Raw genomic sequence first — 18,365 nt, 5'->3', positions numbered from 1 at the left:
ATGAGCCCGCAAGCCCATCCTCACCCGTGACTGTCAGTGTGGCTGAGGTCCTCTCCTGCCCACACACACACGAGTACTCCCCGGCATCCTCCGCAGTCAGCTCACGGATCTCCAGCTCACACACGGCTCCCTCCTGCCTCAGGCTCACTCTGTCCCCGGCTCTGAGGGTCTCGGGCCCCTTCCTCCACTCCACGGGGGCCGCCTTGCTCAGCTCACAGTGCAGAGTGACCGTGGTCCCTTCCACGGCCTCTTCCTTCTTCAAATCTTTTGTGAACTTGGCAGGCAGGGCTGGAGATGGTCAGAAACACACAAACACTATCACACTTTCTGAACACACAGTCAACAGGATGTGAACAGTGTACAGAAGACACAAAACCCAGCTGGACTTGGCCCACCTGCTGGGGGGCCAGCACACACTGTGACTGTGACTTTAAAAGGTCTAACGGTACATGTGCCATGGAACAGACACGGGACATGACAGGGAGAACAGAATTATTATGGGAGGAAAAGGAGCACGATAGTGCATTAGCAAGCTAGGAAAGAGAACTGAGAGCAGAGAGACGAAGGGCAGCCGCCAAACGCCAGCCCACGTGGCCACACGCGGTCTTTACCCCTGACGGCGAGCGTGGCTGAGGTCTTCTCCTGCCCACACACGCACGAATACTCCCCAGCATCCACCACGGTCAGGCCACGGATCTCCAGCTCACACACGGCCCTGTCCTGCCTCAGGCTCACTCTGTCCCCGGCTCTGAGGGTCTCGGGCCCCTTCCTCCACTCCACGGGGGCCACCTTGCTCAGCTCACAGTGCAGAGTGACCGTGGTCCCTTCTGTGGCCTCCTTGCTTCTCAGTCTTCCTATGAACTCAGCAGGCAGAGCTGAATGCAGTAAGACAAATGGAAGCATCAGAGTCCTGGGGGAATTTTGGAAGCAGGACGTGACAAGACAGAGAAAAAGACATAAGCTCCCACAGGACACAGGACAGAACCTGCAGTGAGACAAGAGGTGTGAGGCCTTTCGGAGCCTGGTTTCCCATGGTCCACACAACAGCCCGGGAAGGAGGAAGGAGTTCTGGGGAGTTATGGGAAGAGGGCGGCACTGAGACGAGGAGGGAAGGAGGGATGAGTGCAGGGAGACGATACGAAGTCAGTGACTGAACACCAAACCCAGCTCCGCCTGCCACATGTGGTCTTTACCCCTGACGGTGAGCGTGCCTGAGGTCTTCTCCTGCCCGCACACGCACGAGTACTCCCCGGCGTCCTCCACGGTCAGCTCACGGATCTCCAGCTCACACACGGCCCCGTCCTGCTTCACCCGCACTCTGTCCCCGGCTCTGAGGGTCTCGGGCCCCTTCCTCCACTCCACGGGGGCCGCCTTGCTCAGCTCACAGCGCAGCTTGGCTGTGGCCCCTTCCGTGGCCTCCTCCTTCCTGAGACCCTTCAGGAACTTGGCAGGCAGGGCTAGAAATGGGCAGAAAGACACAAAGACTCTTAGGTTCTCTGTACACACAGATGAAGTAGGAAATGGAGAGTACACAGAAGACACAACACCCAGCTGGACACAGGTATCCTGGGTGTGCCAGTACACACTGTGACTGTGACTTTAAAAGGTCCAACCTGTACATGTGCCGAAGAACAGACGGAGAACGTGACAAGGAGAACAGAATAGTTAGGAAAGGAAAAGGAGCCGGGCAGTGAGTGAACAGGGCAGGAAAGGGAACTGAGAGCAGAGGCAACAGCAGCCACCAAACACCGGCCACATGGCCACACGCGGTCTTTACCCCTGACGGCGAGTGTGGCTGAGGTCCTCTCCTGCCCACACACACACGAGTACTCCCCGGCATCCTCCACAGTCAGCTCACGGATCTCCAGCTCACACACGGCTCCCTCCTGCCTCAGGCTCACTCTGTCCCTGGCTCTGAGGGTCTTGGGCCCCTTCCTCCACTCCACGGGGGCCGCCTTGCTCAGCTCACAGCGCAGCTTGGCTGTGGCCCCTTCCACGGCCTCTTCCTTCTTCAGACCCTTTGTGAACCTGGCAGGCAGGGCTGGAGGGGGTCAGAAACACACAAACACTATCAGGCTCTCTGAACCCACAGAAGGAAACAGGATACAGAGAGTGCACAGAAGACACAAAACCCAACCAGACTTGGCCCACCTGCTGGGGAGCCGGCACACACTACGACTGTGACTTTAAAAGGTCCAACCTGTACATGCACCACGGAACAGACATGGGACATGACAGAGCCAAAGAAAATAATTATGGGAGGAAAAGAAGCAGGCTCGTGAACTAGCAGGGCAGAAAGGGAACTGAGAGCAGATGGACGAAGGGCAGCTGCCAAACGCCAGCCACGCGGCCACGCGCGGTCTTTACCCCTGACGGCGAGCGTGGCTGAGGTCTTCTCCTGCCCACACACGCACGAGTACTCCCCAGCATCCTCCGCGGTCAGCTCACGGATCTCCAGCTCACACACGGTTCCCTCCTGCCTCAGGCTCACTCTGTCCCCGGCTCTGAGGGTCTCAGGCCCTTTCCTCCACTCCACGGGGGCCGCCTTGCTCAGCTCACAGCGCAGCTTGGCTGTGGCCCCTTCCACAGCCTCTTCCTTCCTCAGACCTTTTGTGAACTTGGCAGGCAGGGCTGGAGGGGGTCAGAAAGACACAAACACTCTAGTGCTCTCTGAACCCACAGGTTAGATAGGTCCTGGACATCACAGAGAAGACACAACACCCACTGGACACAGGCCACAGGCTGGGCACCCCAGGCTCACACCCTGGACTACGGCCCCTCAGCCCAGTCTGTCCAGCGTGCCTGTGGCCCCTTCCACACACTCCTCAGGCCTCACGTCTGTGAATCTGGTGGGCAGGGCAGGAGAGGGCTAGAAGGTGTGGAGAACATCGGATTCCAGAGGCCACTGGGGGACAGGATGTGACAGGATGGAGTGAAAGACGCAGACCCCCATGGGACACAGGACAGAACCTGCAGTGACGCGAGGTGGGGAAGCAGCTCAGAGGCTGGTTCCTTGTGATTCACACACATGCCAGCAAGGAGGAAGGAATTCTGTTTAGTTATGGGAAGAGGGTAAGGCTGAGATGAGGAGGGATGAGTGCAAGATGCCGTGAGTCAATAACTGGACACCAAAACCCAGCTCCGCTTGGCCACACATGGTCTTTACCCCTGACGGTGAGCGTGGCTGAGGTCCTCTCCTGCCCGCACACACATGAATATTCTCCAGCATCCTCCACGGTCAGCTCATGGATCTCCAGCTCACACACGGCTCCCTCCTGCCTCAGGCTCACTCTGTCCCCAGCTCTGAGGGTCTCGGGCCCCTTCCTCCACTCCACGGGGGCCGCTTTGCTCAGCTCACAGTGCAGTACAGCTGCGGCCCCTTCCACGGCCTCTTCCTTTCCCAAACCTTTTGCAAACTTTGCAGGCAGGGCTGGAGATAGTCGTAAAGACACAGACTATCACACTTTCTGTATACACAGAAGCAGCAGGACATGGGCAGTACACCGAAGACACAACACCCAGCTCGACTTGGCCCACCTGCTGGTTGTGCCCAGCACACACTGCGACTGTGACTTTTAAAGATCTGCACACGTGCCACAGAACAGACAGGAAACGTGACAGGGACAAAATAGTTTCGGAAGCAAAAGGAACGGGATAGTAGGTAGCAGCACAGAAAGGGGACTGAGAGCAGAGAGACGAAGGGCAGCCTCCAGACGCCAGCCCACGTGGTCACACGCGGTCTTTACCCCTGACGGCGAGCGCGGCTGAGGTCTTCTCCTGCCCGCACACGCACGAGTACTCCCCAGCATCCTCCACGGTCAGGCCACGGATCTCCAGCTCACACACGGCTCCCTCCTGCCTCAGGCTCACTCTGTCTCCGGCTCTGAGGGTCTTGGGCCCCTTCCTCCACTCCACGGGGGCCGCCTTGCTCAGCTCACAGCGCAGCGTGGCTATGGCTCCTTCTGTAGCCTCCTTGGTCTTCAATTCTTTGATGAACCGAGCAGGCATGGCTGCAGAGAGTTAGATGGACAGACGCCATCAACCCCGATAAAGGACTGGGGGTCTCACCTGAACGTTCAGGATGGGATAGATGCAGGATGGGGGGAGGACGTGGAAGGAAGCGGACCAGAGCATGTGTGATGGTGCAGTCCTCTCCATATTGCTCAGTAAGTTGCAGGTTGCGAGAGACTGGCTCCGTCCAAGCCTCTTTCTTCTCAGAGTTCATCTGTCCTACTTATGTCTTTTCCTATTGTCTGACGGCCTACCTCATCTACACCCAGAGTCCACGCCATGCTCTTCCAGCTCACGACTTACACACACAGCAAGGCAATGGACAACTCGCCAGGAGGCACCTTCCAGCCGTGAGAACCACTGCCCCACTGACACCCCTCGTTTGTGCTTCCCGTCCCAGGTAAGGCGTCAGCCACATGCGGCCCACGTCTGGGCACACTGCAGGCCTTCCCTGCCTTCACCAGGTCCCACCTCATTCACCTTACACCTCCTTTCCTGACCCCACTGGACCCCCACTCTCCTGACTCAGCTCTCTTAGACCCCAGTGGATTCCAGCCTTGGCCTTCTAACCCTGCTCCCTGGCCCTCCAACCTGCAGTCCGCTCTTGCATCCCAATTCCAGGCAGAGCGCGAGCATCACAAGTTACAGCTGATCACAGCTCATCCTGGTTACACCCTGCTGTGGCCTGAATCACATCCCTCAAAATTCATATGTTGCAGAATGGAGATGTATTTGATGAGGCAGCCAAGGTGAACGAGCTCACTGGGGTGGAACCTAACCCAACATGACCGGTTCCCTTATAAAATGACACAGATGCCCAGACAGGGATGACCACATGAGGGCGTGGGAAGAAGACGGCCGTCTACATGCCAAGGAGAGAGGTCTCAAGAGAAACCGGCCCTGCCACATCCTAGCCTCAGGCTTCCTGCTTCTAGGGCTGGGAGGAAACCATTTTCTGAGGTTTAAGCCACTACTATACTGGTAAGCCATTTAGATTCTGGTACCAGGAGTGGGCTGCTACTGTAACAAATACCTAAAATTATGGAGTTCTCTTTGGAACTGGGTGATGGGTGGAAGCTGGGAGAGGTCTGAGGTGCACGTTAGATAAACCTAGATTGCTTGAAGAGATTTCCAGGAAAAATATGGATTCTAGACGTGCTCCTGGCGAGGCCTTATATGGAAATGCATTGTTGGAAACTGGAAGAAAGGCAATCCTTTTATAAAGCAGTGAAGGATTTGGCTGAACGGTGTGTCCCAGAGTTTTATGGAAGGTACAACTTACAAGTGAACTTGGGTATTTTTAGCTGAGGTAATTCCTAAGTCAAGCATTGAGGGCACAGACTGACTGCTCCTTGTTGCTTATGGTAAAATGTAAGAGAAAAGAGTTATATTGAAGAAGGAAGTATTTAAACAAAGAGAAACCAAACATGGATACCTTAGAAATTTTTCAGCCCATTGACATTTCAAAAAAAAAAAAAAAAGAAGAGAGAGAGAGAACACTTGTTCTGGAGAGAATACTAAGTGTGTTGTTGGAAATCATTTGGTAAAGAGATTTTTAAGTGTGAGTCTCAGATCCAATCTTAGAAAAGCCAGGAACAGAAACGGAATCACCCAGGAGGCTGTGTGGAAGACTCTCTTGTCTGAAATCTTGGACTGCTGTGAATTATAAAGGAGACCACCAAGGCTTCTGAGAACTTTGTATCAGCAGAAACACTGCCAGCCATGAAAATCAGGCTCAGAAGGGACAGGATGGAAGATGGGTGGGCCAACATAGCTATGCAGCTGGGACAGGGACCATCCTTCACAGTTGGGAATGACCCCAAAGGCAATTCAGAAGTCAGCAAGGCTGCCACAGCATCCAAGGTCCCAGAAGGCCACCTCTGTGCAGGGCCCAGAAGACAGTGTATTGAGCCGGAGGATCATTCTCTAATCTTGAAAATCTCACAGAATTTGTCCTTAGTAGGTGCCAGATTTCTGTGGAACCAGTGGCTTCTTTCTTCTTTCCTATTTCTTTCTTTTGCAGCGGGGATATCTACCCCAGGCCTGTTTCACTGAAGTATTTTGGAAGCACAGAACTTGTCTGATGTTTCTGGTTTACAACTGCAGAGGAATTCTGCCTCAGGATGAATCATACCTCCAGTCTCACATGCACTTGATTTAGATGGGATTTAGATGAGACTTTGGATTTAGCCTGACACTAAAATAGGTTAAAATTTTGGGGTTTGGGGTAAATGTACTCTGCATGTCAGAACATGCATGTTTGGATCAAGAAACCGAGTATCATGGACTGAATCATTTTGCTTTTCACTCAGTCATGTCCAACTCTTTGCGACCCCATGAACTGTAGCAGGCTTCCCTGTGCATCATCAACTCTCAGAGCTTGCTCAAACTCATGTTCATCAAGTCAGTGATGCCATCCAGCCATCTCTTCCCCTCTCACCCTCTTCTCCTCCTGCCCTCAAACTTTCCCAGCATCAGGGTCTTTTCCAATGAGTCAGCTCTTCGCATCAGGTGGCCAAAGTATTGGAGCTTCAGCTTCAGCACCAGTCCTTCCAATGGACATTCAGGACTGATTTCCTTTAGGACTGACTGGTTTAATCTCCTTGCAGTTCAAGGGGCTCTAAAGAGCCTTCTCCAAAACTACAGTTCGAAAGCATTAATTCTTTGGTGTTCAGCTTTCTTTATGGTCCAAATCTTTATGGACTGAATCATGTCTCCCCTCAAATTTATATACTGAAGTCAACCCTCAGGAACTAAGAATGTGAATTTATTTGGAAATAAGGTTTTTGTAGAGGTAATTAGGGTAGAATGGAGTTACCGGGAGGGTGACTAATTCAATTAAACTCATAAGTATTCTTATAAGAAGAGAAGATTAGAACACAGGACACGCAAAAGGGTGACCAGGTGAGGACAAAGAGAGAGCGTGGCTATCTTCAAGCCAAGGAGGGAAGTCTCCCGCAGACACCTGGATCTTGGACTTCCAGCCTCCAAGACTATGTAACCTGCACGTCAGAACACACATTTTTGGATCAAGAAACCGAGTATTACGGACTGAATCATTGGATCACTGAATCAATGAATGTGTCTTTTGAGTCACCTGTGTGCGGTATTTGTTACATAGCCTAGGTTTTCTGAGACAGAGCTCTTTAGAGGCTGCACAAAAGTTCCAAGGTCAGTCAAATGCTGTCTGATTAGCACAGCACTGGAGGGCTTGGTCTGCCTGCCGCCTGCTCCCTGCACTCCCAAACACTGCGCTTCAGTCCTCGGTGCAGCTCTCTCACCAGCATGAACGACCCCGCTGCACACCTGGGTCCGGAGCCCGCACACACCCTCAGACCCCGCTGCACACCTGGGTCCGGAGCCCGCACACAGCCTCGGCTGAGGGCAGCTCTCTAAACCACAATGCCTGTTTGCTGGTGCCTCCCCGAGGGTGTCCTTGCACCAGGCATCCCTGGGGCCTGCACCCACTGGGCCTCGGCAGGGTTGGCCAGTGTTTCTGTGAAGAGGGTTGTGACCCTGAGACAGCAGGAATATGGGTAGAGCACACTACACGTGGCAGAGAGGGGTCACGAGCATGGCCACGTGCAGTCTTCACCTCGACACCAGTGTGGCCACACACACCCCGCAGAGTCCACACCCCCCAGGTCACGGATCTCCAGCTCACACGCGGCCCCGTTCTGTCCCAGGCTCCCTATGTCCTGTATTTGAGGAGCTCAGGCCCCTTCCTCCACTCCACAGGGGCTGCCTTGCTCAGCTGACAATGCGGGGTGCTTGTGGCCCCTTCTGTGGCTTTTTATTCCTCAGGTGTTTTGTGAAATTGCTGGGCAGGACTGGTCACAAAGACAAACACGCCGTCACACTAGGCGAACACAGAGAGAAGACACCAGGGGGAAAGAACAGCGGGAACACAACACCCAAGCGGACATGGGCCACGCCCAGGCTGAGCCACGGACACGCCGTGCCTGGGGCTTCCCCCAGCGCAGCCCTGCAGTGGACTTCCCAGGCCCCTTCCTGGGCATCCACCTGACAGGCAGGGCTGGGAGCGTCAGTGACACGGACACCATGAGCTTCTCTGGAGAACTGTTGGGAAGGAAGTGACAGGATGGGGGAAACGACACGGACTCCGACAGGACGACAGAACAGCGTCACTGGTGACAAGGTGGATGGTGGAAGTGGACTAACTGCTGGTTTCTTTTGGTGCACACATCAGCACAGGAGGGTGAAGGAGGTTCCACAGTCTTCTGGAAACAGGCGGTACTGAGACAGGGAGGGAACATGCAGTGAGTGCAGAAGAAGGCCGTGAGGTCAGTAACTGGACACCAGACAGCTCCGCCTGCCACACGCGGTCTTTACCCCTGACGGTGAGTGTGGCTGAGGTCCTCTCCTGCCCGCACACGCATGAGTACTCCCCGGCGTCCTCCGCGGTCAGCTCACGGATCTCCAGCTCACACACGGCCCCGTCCTGTCTCAGGCTCACTCTGTCCCCGGCTCTGAGGGTCTCAGGCCCCTTCCTCCACTCCATGGGGGCCGCCTTGCTCAGCTCACAGCGCAGCTTGGCTGTGGCCCCTTCCACAGCCTCTTCCTTCTGCAAACCTTTTGTGAACTTGGCAGGCAGGGCTGGAGATGGTCAGAAACACACAAACACTATCACACTTTCTGAACACACAGTCCACAGGATGTGAACAGTGCACAGAAGACACAAAACCCAGCTGGACTTGGCCCACCTGCTGGGGGGCCAGCACACACTGTGACTGTGACTTTAAAAGGTCCAAAGGTACATGCACCACGGAACAGACACGGGACATGACAGGGAGAACAGAATTATTATGGGAGGAAAAGGAGCACGATAGTGCATTAGCAAGCTAGGAAAGGAAACTGAGAGCAGAGAGACGAAGGGCAGCCGCCAAACAGCTCCGCCTGGCCACACACAGTCTTTACCCCTGACGGCGAGCATGGCTGAGGTCTTCTCCTGCCCACACACACACAAGTACTCCCCAGCATCCTCCGCGGTCAGCTCACGGATCTCCAGCTCACACACGGCTCCCTCCTGCCTCAGGCTCACTCTGTCCCCGGCTCTGAGGGTCTCAGGCCCTTTCCTCCACTCCACGGGGGCCGCCTTGCTCAGCTCACAGCGCAGCTTGGCTGTGGCCCCTTCCATGGCTTCCTCCTTCCTTAGACCCTTCATGAACTTGGCAGGCAGGGCTGGAGGGGGTCAGAAAGACACAAACACTCGAATGCTCTCTGAATCCACAGGTTAGATAGGTCCTGGACATCACAGAGAAGACACAACACCCAACTGGACACAGGTCACAGGCTGGGCACCCCAGGCTCACACCCTGGACTACGGCCCCTCGGCCCAGTCCGTCCAGCGTGCCCGTGGCCCCTTCCACAGCCTCCTCAGGCCTCACGTCTGTGAATCTGGTGGGCAGGGCACGGGAGGGCTAGAAGGTGTGGAGAACATCGGATTCCAGAGGCCACTGGGGGACAGGACGTGACAGGATGGAGTGAAAGACGCAGACCCCCATGGGACACAGGACAGAACCTGCAGTGACACGAGGAGGGGAAGCAGCTCAGAGTCTGGCTCCCTGTGATTCACACAACAGCCCAGGAAGGAGGAAGGAAATCCAAAGTTACGGGAAGAAGGGGGCTTCCCTGGTGGCTCAGTGGTAGAGAATAACCCTGCCATGCAGGAGACGCAGGAGACAGGTTTGATCCCTGGGTCGGGAAGAGGCCCTGGAGGGGGGCATGGCAACCTACTCCAGTATTCTTGCCTGGAGCACCGCATGGACAGAGGAGCCTGCTGGGCTAAGGTCCACAGGATCACAAAAGAGACACAACTGAAGTGACTAAGCACAGCAAAGCACCGCGCGTGGGGAAACAGTGATGCCGAGGCGAGGAGGGAGGTGGGGTGAGTGCAAGAGGCCGTGGTCAGTAACTGGACACCAGACAGCTCCGCCTGGCCACACACGGTCTTTACCCCTGACGGCGAGCGTGGCTGAGGTCCTCTCCTGCCCGCACACGCAAGAATACTCCCCAGCATCCTCTGCGGTCAGCTCACGGATCTCCAGCTCACACACGGCTCCCTCCTGATTCAGCCGCAGCCTGTCCCCAGCTCTGAGGGTCTCAGGCCCCTTCCTCCACTCCACGGGGGCCGCCTTGCTCAGCTCACAGCGCAGCTTGGCTGTGGCCCCTTCCATGGCCTCTTCCTTCTTCAGACCTTTTGTGAACTTGGCAGGCAGGGCTGGAGATGGTCAGAAACACACAAACACTATCACACTTTCTGAACACACAGTCCACAGGATGTGAACAGTGCACAGAAGACGTAAAACCCAACTGGACTTGGCCCACCTGCTGGGGGGGCCGGCACACACTGCGACTGTGACTTTAAAAGGTCCAACCTGTACATGCATCACGGAACAGACAGGGGACATGACAGGGAGAACAGAATTATTATGGAAAGACAAGGCACAGACTAGTGAGTGAGCAAGGGAGAAACGGGAACTGACAGCAGAGAGATGACTGTGTTGTTCCGTGATTAAACTGTGTCCAGCTCTTTGCAACCGCGTGGACTGCAGCATGCCAGGCTTCCCTGTCCTTCACCATCTCCTGGAGTTGTCTCAAATTCATATCCATTGAGTGGGTGATGCCATCCAACCATCTCATCCTCTGTCCCCTCTCTCCTCCTGCCTTTCATCTTTTCCCACATCAGGGTCTTTTCCGAGTCCGCTCTTTGCAACAGGTGGCCACAGTGCTGGAGCTTCAGATGGGCAACCACCAAACGCCAGTCCATGTGGTCACATGCAGTCCTTACCCCTGACAACGAGCCTGCCCAAAGACCCCTCCTATCCTCACACACTCCCCTGCAACCATTAGAGTCGAGCCATGATCTCCAGCTCACACGCTGCCCCGTCCTGCTCCAGGCAGTCTTACTTCCGTCTCAAGGGTTCTGGTCCAATCCTCCAGTCCTCATGGACCACCCTGCTCAGCTCACAGCACAGTATGGCCATGCTCCCTTCCGTGGCCTCTGCATGGTTCAGACGCTTTGTGAGCCTGGCAGGCAGGCCTGAGGAGGGCTACGAAGTCACTGAGAACATCAGACTCTCAGTGCAACTCTCTCCAGGACACAAAACCCCACAAACTGCAAAAGACCACAGTACGAACAAGTAAAGAGACGCACAGATGGTGACGGAGGCAAACGTCCCGGAACAGCGGACACACAGCACTGGACACTGACGTCTACTGAACGAGGAACCGGAGCCAAGAGACATCTGCAGGGACCCAGGTGGGAAGATGCAGAAAGGCACAAAATCCTACAGTGGGACACAGACCACACGCAAACATGAAGCCACAGGTCCCTGGGGCCTCTCACGGTCTTTACCCCTGACGGCGAGCGTGGCTGAGGTCCTCTCCTGCCCGCACATGCAGGAGTACTCCCCAGCATCCTCTGCGGTCAGCTCACGGATCTCCAGCTCACACACGGCTCCCTCTTGCCTCAGGCTCACTCTGCCCCCGGCTCTGAGGGTCTCGGGCCCCTTCCTCCACTCCACGGGGGCCGCCTTGCTCAGCTCACAGCACAGCGTGACCGTGGTCCCTTCTGTGGCCTCCTCCTTCCTCAGGCCCTTTGTGAACTTGGCGGGCAGGGCTGGGCAGGGTCAGAGTGACAAGGGAAACATTAGACTCTCTGGAAAATGTAGGGGGATCAGGATGTGGACCCTTGATAATGCAATAGTCACACAATGGAGCAAATGAGGAATAAACGCTTTGACCCACAGACACATGGGCAGGTAGCAGCGCTTGGCGGGGGAGTGTGTGCAGAGGACAGACAGACCAGCAAGGAAACGGAATCCTCAGGGAGGACCTCACGGCAGGGACAGAACATGGAAATGGCCACAGTGCCCGCAGAAAGTGACGACAGATTGGAACGGATGCCCTCCAGCACCCTCCATGGCCCAGCTTACCCCACACCGTGGCCACGGGCCCCTCCAGGCCTCATTCTGTAGTGACTTTACGATCTCGAGGGGGATCGCTGGGCACGGAGACACGAAAAGAGCTACCTAAACTATCCCACGTGTCTCCCCCAGCACACCCCCCTTGTCAACTCCTACTGCTGCCGGGGCCGGAGCCCGGGGCTGCCAGAACCAGGAGCAGCACGGCCGGAAGGGAAGCACAAGCCACCCCACTCCCACCCTGTCGCCCTGGAGTAGGTGCCCCGGGATCGGCACGTTCTGAGAAGCTGCTCTCCTGGACTGCTTGTAGCTGGGCGACTTGAGCACTCCGCAGGCACGCTCAGTCGCTTTCGTCATGTCCGACCGTTTGCGACCCCATGGACTGTGGCCTGCAGGGCTCCTCTGTCCCTGGCATTTCCAAGGGAAGAATACTGGAGCGGGTCGCCGTGCCCTCCTCCGGGGCCCTTCTAGCCCAGGGATCAAGCCTGAGTCTCCTGCCTCCAGCGCTGGCAGGCAGGCTCTTTACCACGAGCGCCAGGGGGTTCCTGGGCCTCGGCCCTCGGCGGTGCTTCCTCCCTGCAGCGGCAGCTGCTGCTGACCGTGTGACAGGCCTCCGAGCCCACACCCCTTGTGGTCTCCTGGTGAGTCTGAACAGTGTGCATACCAGTGTCTCTGCGCTAGGGATGCTATGCTCCGCTCATGAAGTTCACCCATGAAGGCGGCATCATGGCCTGACCTCTCCCCAGAGTTCTGAGCTATCTGTGTTCATGACGGCCCTGCCCAGCCTCAGCATCCTCTTCTTTACCGTCCCACCTTGTCTCGTGAGCACACCCCAACAGGGCCCAGGATGTGAGGCCTCTGAGCACCTGCAGAGCTGTCCCCTTTGCTCTGGGAGGTCACGCCACACCTTGACAGAACCCCTTCTGTGGCTGCTGTCTAGAGTCTGCGCACCCTCCACAGGTGCCAGACACTGACCCCAGTCCAGCATGGGTGCCCACCTGCCCTCCTGGACCTGGCTCTGCTCCCCAGTGTAGCTTCCCATCCCTCCTTCCTCTCCCGCCGTCGTCAAGCACTGTCCACACCTATTTCGCCTCCACTCCACTCTACACCCAGACCTCACCTCCTGGCTTTCCTCCACCTCACCCTCCACAGGCAACTCTCACTCCCAGTTCACTTTCGCTTCAAGCGCCACCTCACCTCCACACCGAGGAGTCACCTCCACATCACCTCCAGCGCGTCTCCACCTCGCCCACACCCCGAGCTCACTTCCCATAACAACCAGGCGCTGGATGGAAGAGCCGAGGCCCTCCATCACGGCTCTCTCACGGACTGCCCTCTCAACACCCCTTCAGCATCCCACCCTCAAGGGCCGTGCTCTCATCTATTTCCCAGCTTCTCTCCTGTTATGCTCCCTCGAGAGGACCATAATTCTGTTCTCTCCCTATGTAGCTCCCCGCCTCCTCTTTCTCAGACACGAACCCCTGAGGACAGTGAGGACCTTATCCTCTGCTCGTTATCTGAGAGAAGCGTGGGAGACTGTGGAGACTCCTGCTGCAAGAATGTAGGAGATGCGCAGAGACATGAAAGACTGCAGCCAGACAGGGCGGAGCTGGAGGACACGATGAAGCCCGCAGACAGGAAGCCGCTGCTCCACACGCCACGCGCGGTCTTTACCCCTGACGGCGAGCGTGGCTGAGGTCCTCTCCTGCCCGCACACGCACGAGTACTCCCCAGCATCCTCCACGGTCAGCTCACGGATCTCCAGCTCACACACGGCCCCATCCTGCCTCAGGCTCACTCTGTCCCCGGCTCTGAGGGTGTCGGGCCCCTTCCTCCACTCCACGGGGGCCGCCTTGCTCAGCTCACAGCGCAGCTTGGCTGTGGCCCCTTCCACGGCCTCTTCCTTCTTCAGGCCTTTTGTGAACTTGGCAGGCAGGGCTGGAGGGGGTCAGAAACACACAAACACTATCACACTCTTTGAACACACAGAAGCAGCAGGATGTGGAAAGTACCCCGAAGACACAAAACCCAGCTGGGCTTGGGGAGGCCAGCACACGCTGTGACTGTGGCTTTAAAAGGCCCAGCGGTGCGTGTGCCACGGAACAGACACGGGACATGACAGGGAGAACAGAATAATCATGACAGGAGAAGAAACAGGACAGCGAGAGAGCAGAACAGAAAGGGGACTGAGAGCAGAGACGAAGGGCAGCGGCCAAACGCCAGCCACGTGGCCACACGCAGTCTTTACCCCTGACGGCAAGTGTGGCTGAGGTCCTCTCCTGCCCACACACGCACGAGTACTCCCCGGCATCCTCCACAGTCAGCTCATGGATCTCCAGCTCACACACAGCCCCGTCCTGCCTCAGGCTCACTCTGTGCCCGGCTCTGAGGGTCTCAGGCCCCTTCCTCCACTCCACGGGGGCCGCCTTGCTCAGCTCACAGCGCAGCTTGGCTGTGGCCCCTTCCACGGCCTCTTCCTTCTTCAGGCCTTTCGTGAACTTGGCAGGCAGGGCTGGAGATGGTCAGAAACACACAAACACTATCACACTTTCTGAACACACAGTCCACAGGATGTGAACAGTGCACAGAAGACACAAAACCCGACTGGACTTGGCCCACCTGCTGGGGGGCCAGCACACACTGTGACTGTGACTTTAAAAGGTCCAAAGGTACATGCACCACGGAACAGACACGGGACATGACAGGGAGAGCAGAATTATTATGGGAGGAGAAGGAGCACGATAGTGCATTAGCAAGCTAGGAAAGGGAACTGAGAGCAGAGAGACGAAGGGCAGCCGCCAAACAGCTCCGCCTGGCCACACACAGTCTTTACCCCTGACGGCGAGCGTGGCTGAGGTCTTCTCCTGCCCACACACGCACGAGTACTCCCCAGCATCCTCCACGGTCAGCTCACGGATCTCCAGCTCACACACGGCTCCCTCCTGCCTCAGGCTCACTCTGTCCCCGGCTCTGAGGGTCTCAGGCCCTTTCCTCCACTCTACGGGGGCTGCCTTGCTCAGCTCACAGCGCAGCTTGGCTGTGGCCCCTTCCATGGCCTCTTCCTTCTTCAGACCCTTCATGAACTTGGCAGGCAGGGCTGGAGGGGGTCAGAAAGACACAAACACTCTAATGCTCTCTGAACCCACAGGTTAGATAGGTCCTGGACATCACAGAGAAGACACAACACCCAACTGGACACAGGTCACAGGCTGGGCACCCCAGGCTCACACCCTGGACTATGGCCCCTCAGCCCAGTCCGTCCAGCGTGCCTGTGGCCCCTTCCACAGCCTCCTCAGGCCTCACGTCTGTGAATCTGGTGGGCAGGGCAGGAGAGGGCTAGAAGGTGTGGAGAACATCGGATTCCAGAGGCCACTGGGGGACAGGACGTGACAGGATGGAGTGAAAGACGCAGACCCCAAAGGGACACAGGACAGAACCTGCAGTGACGCGAGGGTGGGAAGCAGCTCAGAGGCTGGTTCCTTGTGGTTCACACACATGCCAGCAAGGAGGAAGGAAAGTCATGGGAAGAGGGGAGGCTCAGATGAGGAGGGAAGGTGGGACGAATGCAGGGAGATGCCATGAAGTTAATAACTGGATGCAAAACTCAGCTCTGCTTTGCCACCATGGTCCTTACCCCTGACGGTGAGCATGGCTGAGGTCCTCTCCTGCCCACACACACACAGATACTCCCCAGCATCGTCCACGGTCAGCTCACGGATCTCCAGCTTACACACGGCTCCCTCCTGCCTCAGGCTCACTCTGTCCCCAGCTCTGAGGGTCTCGGGCCCCTTCCTCCACTCCACGGGGGCCGCCTTGCTCAGCTCACAGTGCAGAGTGACCGTGGTCCCTTCTATGGCCTCCTTGCTTCTCAGTCTTCTTGTGAACTCAGCAGGCAAAGCTGAGGACAGAGAGACATGAATATCAGCGTCTTGGGAGAACTCTGAAGGCAGGACGTGACAAGACAGAGAAAAAGACATAAGCTCCCACAGGACACAGGACAGAGCCTGCAGTGAGACAAGAGGTGCAGGGCCGCTCGGAGCCTGGTTTCCCATGGTCCACACAACAGCCCGGGAAGGAGGAGGGGAGTTCTGGGGAGTTACGGCAAGAGGGCGGCGCTGAGACGCGGAGGGAAGGTGGGATGAGTGCAGGGAGACGACACGAAGTCAGTGACTGGTACCAAACCCAGCTCCACCTGCCACACGCGGTCTTTACCCCTGACGGTGAGCGTGGCTGAGGTCTTCTCCTGCCCGCACACACATGAATATTCCCCAGCATCCTCCGCGGTCAGCTCACGGATCTCCAGCTCACGCACGGCCCCGTCCTGCCTCAGGCTCACTCTGTCCCCAGCTCTGAGGGTCTCGGGCCCCTTCTTCCACTCCACGGGGGCTTCCTTGCTGAGCTCACAGCGGAATGCGACCGTGGTCCCTTCCGTGACCTCCTTGCTTCTCAGTCTTCCTATGAACTCAGCAGGCAGAGCTGCAACAAGGTCCAATGGACACAACACATCACCTTCATGCTCCCGCAAAGGATGAAAGGGGCAGTGTGGGACTGTGGAGTGTCACGTGGGCAGGGTGGCTGAGACGCTCACCCTTTACGGTGAGCCTGGCCGACGTCTCCTGGTCCCCGAAACTGCAGAAGTACTGCCCACTGTCCTGAGGCCGCAGGTCTCGGACCACCAGCTCCAGCACGGTCCCGTCCTGGCGCAAGCTGTACTTGCCTCCAGGCTGCAGAAGCTCATCCCCACGCCGCCACTCCACGGGCCTGACCACGGATGACAGCACGCAGCGCAGCGTGGCAGCGCCCCCCTCCAGCACCTCCACGTCCTTCAGGCCCTCTCGGAACTGCACTGGCCGAGCTGCGGACAGGCACGAGCTCCGTCAGCACAGCCTGCACGGCTGAGGATGGTGGAGGGCAGCAACTGGCAGAGGCAGACAGGCCCACTCAGCTGTCTGCATTGGGGGCTGAGGATGGGGCCCTGAGAACTCTGCCTGTCCAGCAGGGTGAGCCGAACAGCACGGAGCAGAGAAGGGTGGGGCATTACAGGCTACATTTAATCCCCCAAATTCACCTGTTGGCACCCTAACCCTCAGGACCAAAGAATGGAGCCATATTTGGAGATAGGGGTCTTGAAAGAGATGATTGAGTTAAATGAGGTCAGTAGAATGGGCCTTACACCCATATTATAGGTATCCTTACAAGAAATGGAAATTAGCACAGAGACACACACAGAGGGATGACCAGGTGAAGACACAGGGAAAAGATGGCCATCTATATGCCAAGGAGAAAGGCCTCAAGGGAAGCCAGGCCTGCAACACATTGATCTCAGACTTCTGGTCTCCAAACCCAGGAGAAAATAAATGTCTGTCTTTTAAGCCACCCAGTCTGTGATACTTGGTAGCCAGGCTGAGCCAACTGAGATGGAGATGAGCCAAGCCAAGAAAAGGGAGACGTGGCAGTGTAAGCACAAGAGAGTCAGCAATGAAGTTAAAAAAGAAAAAAGACTGCTGGTCAGAAGACCAAGAGAGGGTGAGAGAGGCTTTCAGGAGCAGAAGAAACCCAGAGATAGGACAGACAGTGGGCAGAGTGAGATGGACAAACTGCTGAAGATACAGGTGGACAGAAGGAGCCTTAGGACACCCTGCACCCACACGAAGAGGACAGAGCGCGTCCTGGAGTCCCCCTCGCCCCGAGCAAGATGAGAGACGTGTCAGGAGTGCGGCTGGAGGCTGCCCACGCCCCTCTCCCGGGGCTCACCATGGACCCTGACAATGGAACTGCTCCAGGCGCCCGCAGCCTCACACTTGTAGCGCCCGCTGTCCTGCAGGGTGGCCTCAGTGATGACCAGCTGGGCCCGGCGGCCCTCATAGGTCAGCCGGCACCGGGCTGATGGCCGCAGGGGCTTCCCATCCTTGGTCCAGCACACAGGGCTGTCGGAGGCGGAAGTCTCACAGACCAGGGTCAGATCCTCCCCTTCCGTGACTGTGGCATCCGTGAGCCCCTGGGAGAAGACACTTGGCTTCTCTGCAGACAGAGAGGGATGTGTAAGACTGTTGGGGGCTCCTGCAGGAGAAGCCCCAGGTCTTGCTACACACCAGTGCCCACCCGCCCCTACACCCCATTCTGGGCTGCAGCCAGGACTGTTGGGAGAACAGGATGGGCTCTGTGTGGCCCCGCCCCCACGCTGACCCTGGGTTCACCCCTGCATACCATGGACAACAACATGTCTTCAGACAGCACCACTCAGCCCTGGGATCCAAGGCTCCAGCCCAAGGGAAGCCTACAGTGCCTTCCTTCTCTGGGAGCCCCAGGGCCTCACCCAGGAGATGGCTAAGCCACTGCCTTGAGGTTGCACGTTCAGCCATAAGGACTGGTCCCCACCATGCACTGGGCACTGGGCCTGTCACCTAC

General features: G+C 57.0%; 1 protein-coding gene across 46 annotated transcripts in view; it reads right to left on the bottom strand.

Annotated features, from left to right (window-relative positions):
• OBSCN (obscurin, cytoskeletal calmodulin and titin-interacting RhoGEF) overlaps window positions 1-18,365 on the bottom strand; it is a 232,988-nt gene that overhangs the window by 63,843 nt on the left and 150,780 nt on the right. For 17 of the 46 annotated variants that reach the window (XM_018051517.1, XM_018051518.1, XM_018051542.1 and 14 more), the window contains 18 exons: window positions 17,712-17,978; window positions 16,546-16,812; window positions 16,170-16,433; window positions 15,592-15,855; window positions 14,791-15,054; window positions 14,206-14,469; window positions 13,632-13,895; window positions 11,390-11,653; window positions 9,989-10,252; window positions 8,950-9,213; window positions 8,365-8,628; window positions 3,747-4,010; window positions 3,167-3,430; window positions 2,368-2,631; window positions 1,778-2,041; window positions 1,194-1,457; window positions 612-875; window positions 25-288 (listed from right to left, as the gene is read on the bottom strand). In XM_018051517.1, the coding sequence (XP_017907006.1) occupies window positions 25-288; window positions 612-875; window positions 1,194-1,457; window positions 1,778-2,041; window positions 2,368-2,631; window positions 3,167-3,430; window positions 3,747-4,010; window positions 8,365-8,628; window positions 8,950-9,213; window positions 9,989-10,252; window positions 11,390-11,653; window positions 13,632-13,895; window positions 14,206-14,469; window positions 14,791-15,054; window positions 15,592-15,855; window positions 16,170-16,433; window positions 16,546-16,812; window positions 17,712-17,978 (4,758 nt within the window). The remainder of the gene's footprint in view (window positions 1-24; window positions 289-611; window positions 876-1,193; window positions 1,458-1,777; window positions 2,042-2,367; window positions 2,632-3,166; window positions 3,431-3,746; window positions 4,011-8,364; window positions 8,629-8,949; window positions 9,214-9,988; window positions 10,253-11,389; window positions 11,654-13,631; window positions 13,896-14,205; window positions 14,470-14,790; window positions 15,055-15,591; window positions 15,856-16,169; window positions 16,434-16,545; window positions 16,813-17,711; window positions 17,979-18,365) is intronic. The other 29 variants (XM_018051547.1, XM_018051566.1, XM_018051526.1 and 26 more) reach the window with 28 other exon arrangements.

This window comes from Capra hircus, chromosome 7 (genome assembly GCF_001704415.2).
Source record: "Capra hircus breed San Clemente chromosome 7, ASM170441v1, whole genome shotgun sequence".
Classification (NCBI taxonomy): Eukaryota; Metazoa; Chordata; class Mammalia; order Artiodactyla; family Bovidae; genus Capra; species Capra hircus.
Note: the sequence above shows the minus strand (reverse complement) of the source record. Positions and strands in the feature narration are given on the sequence as shown.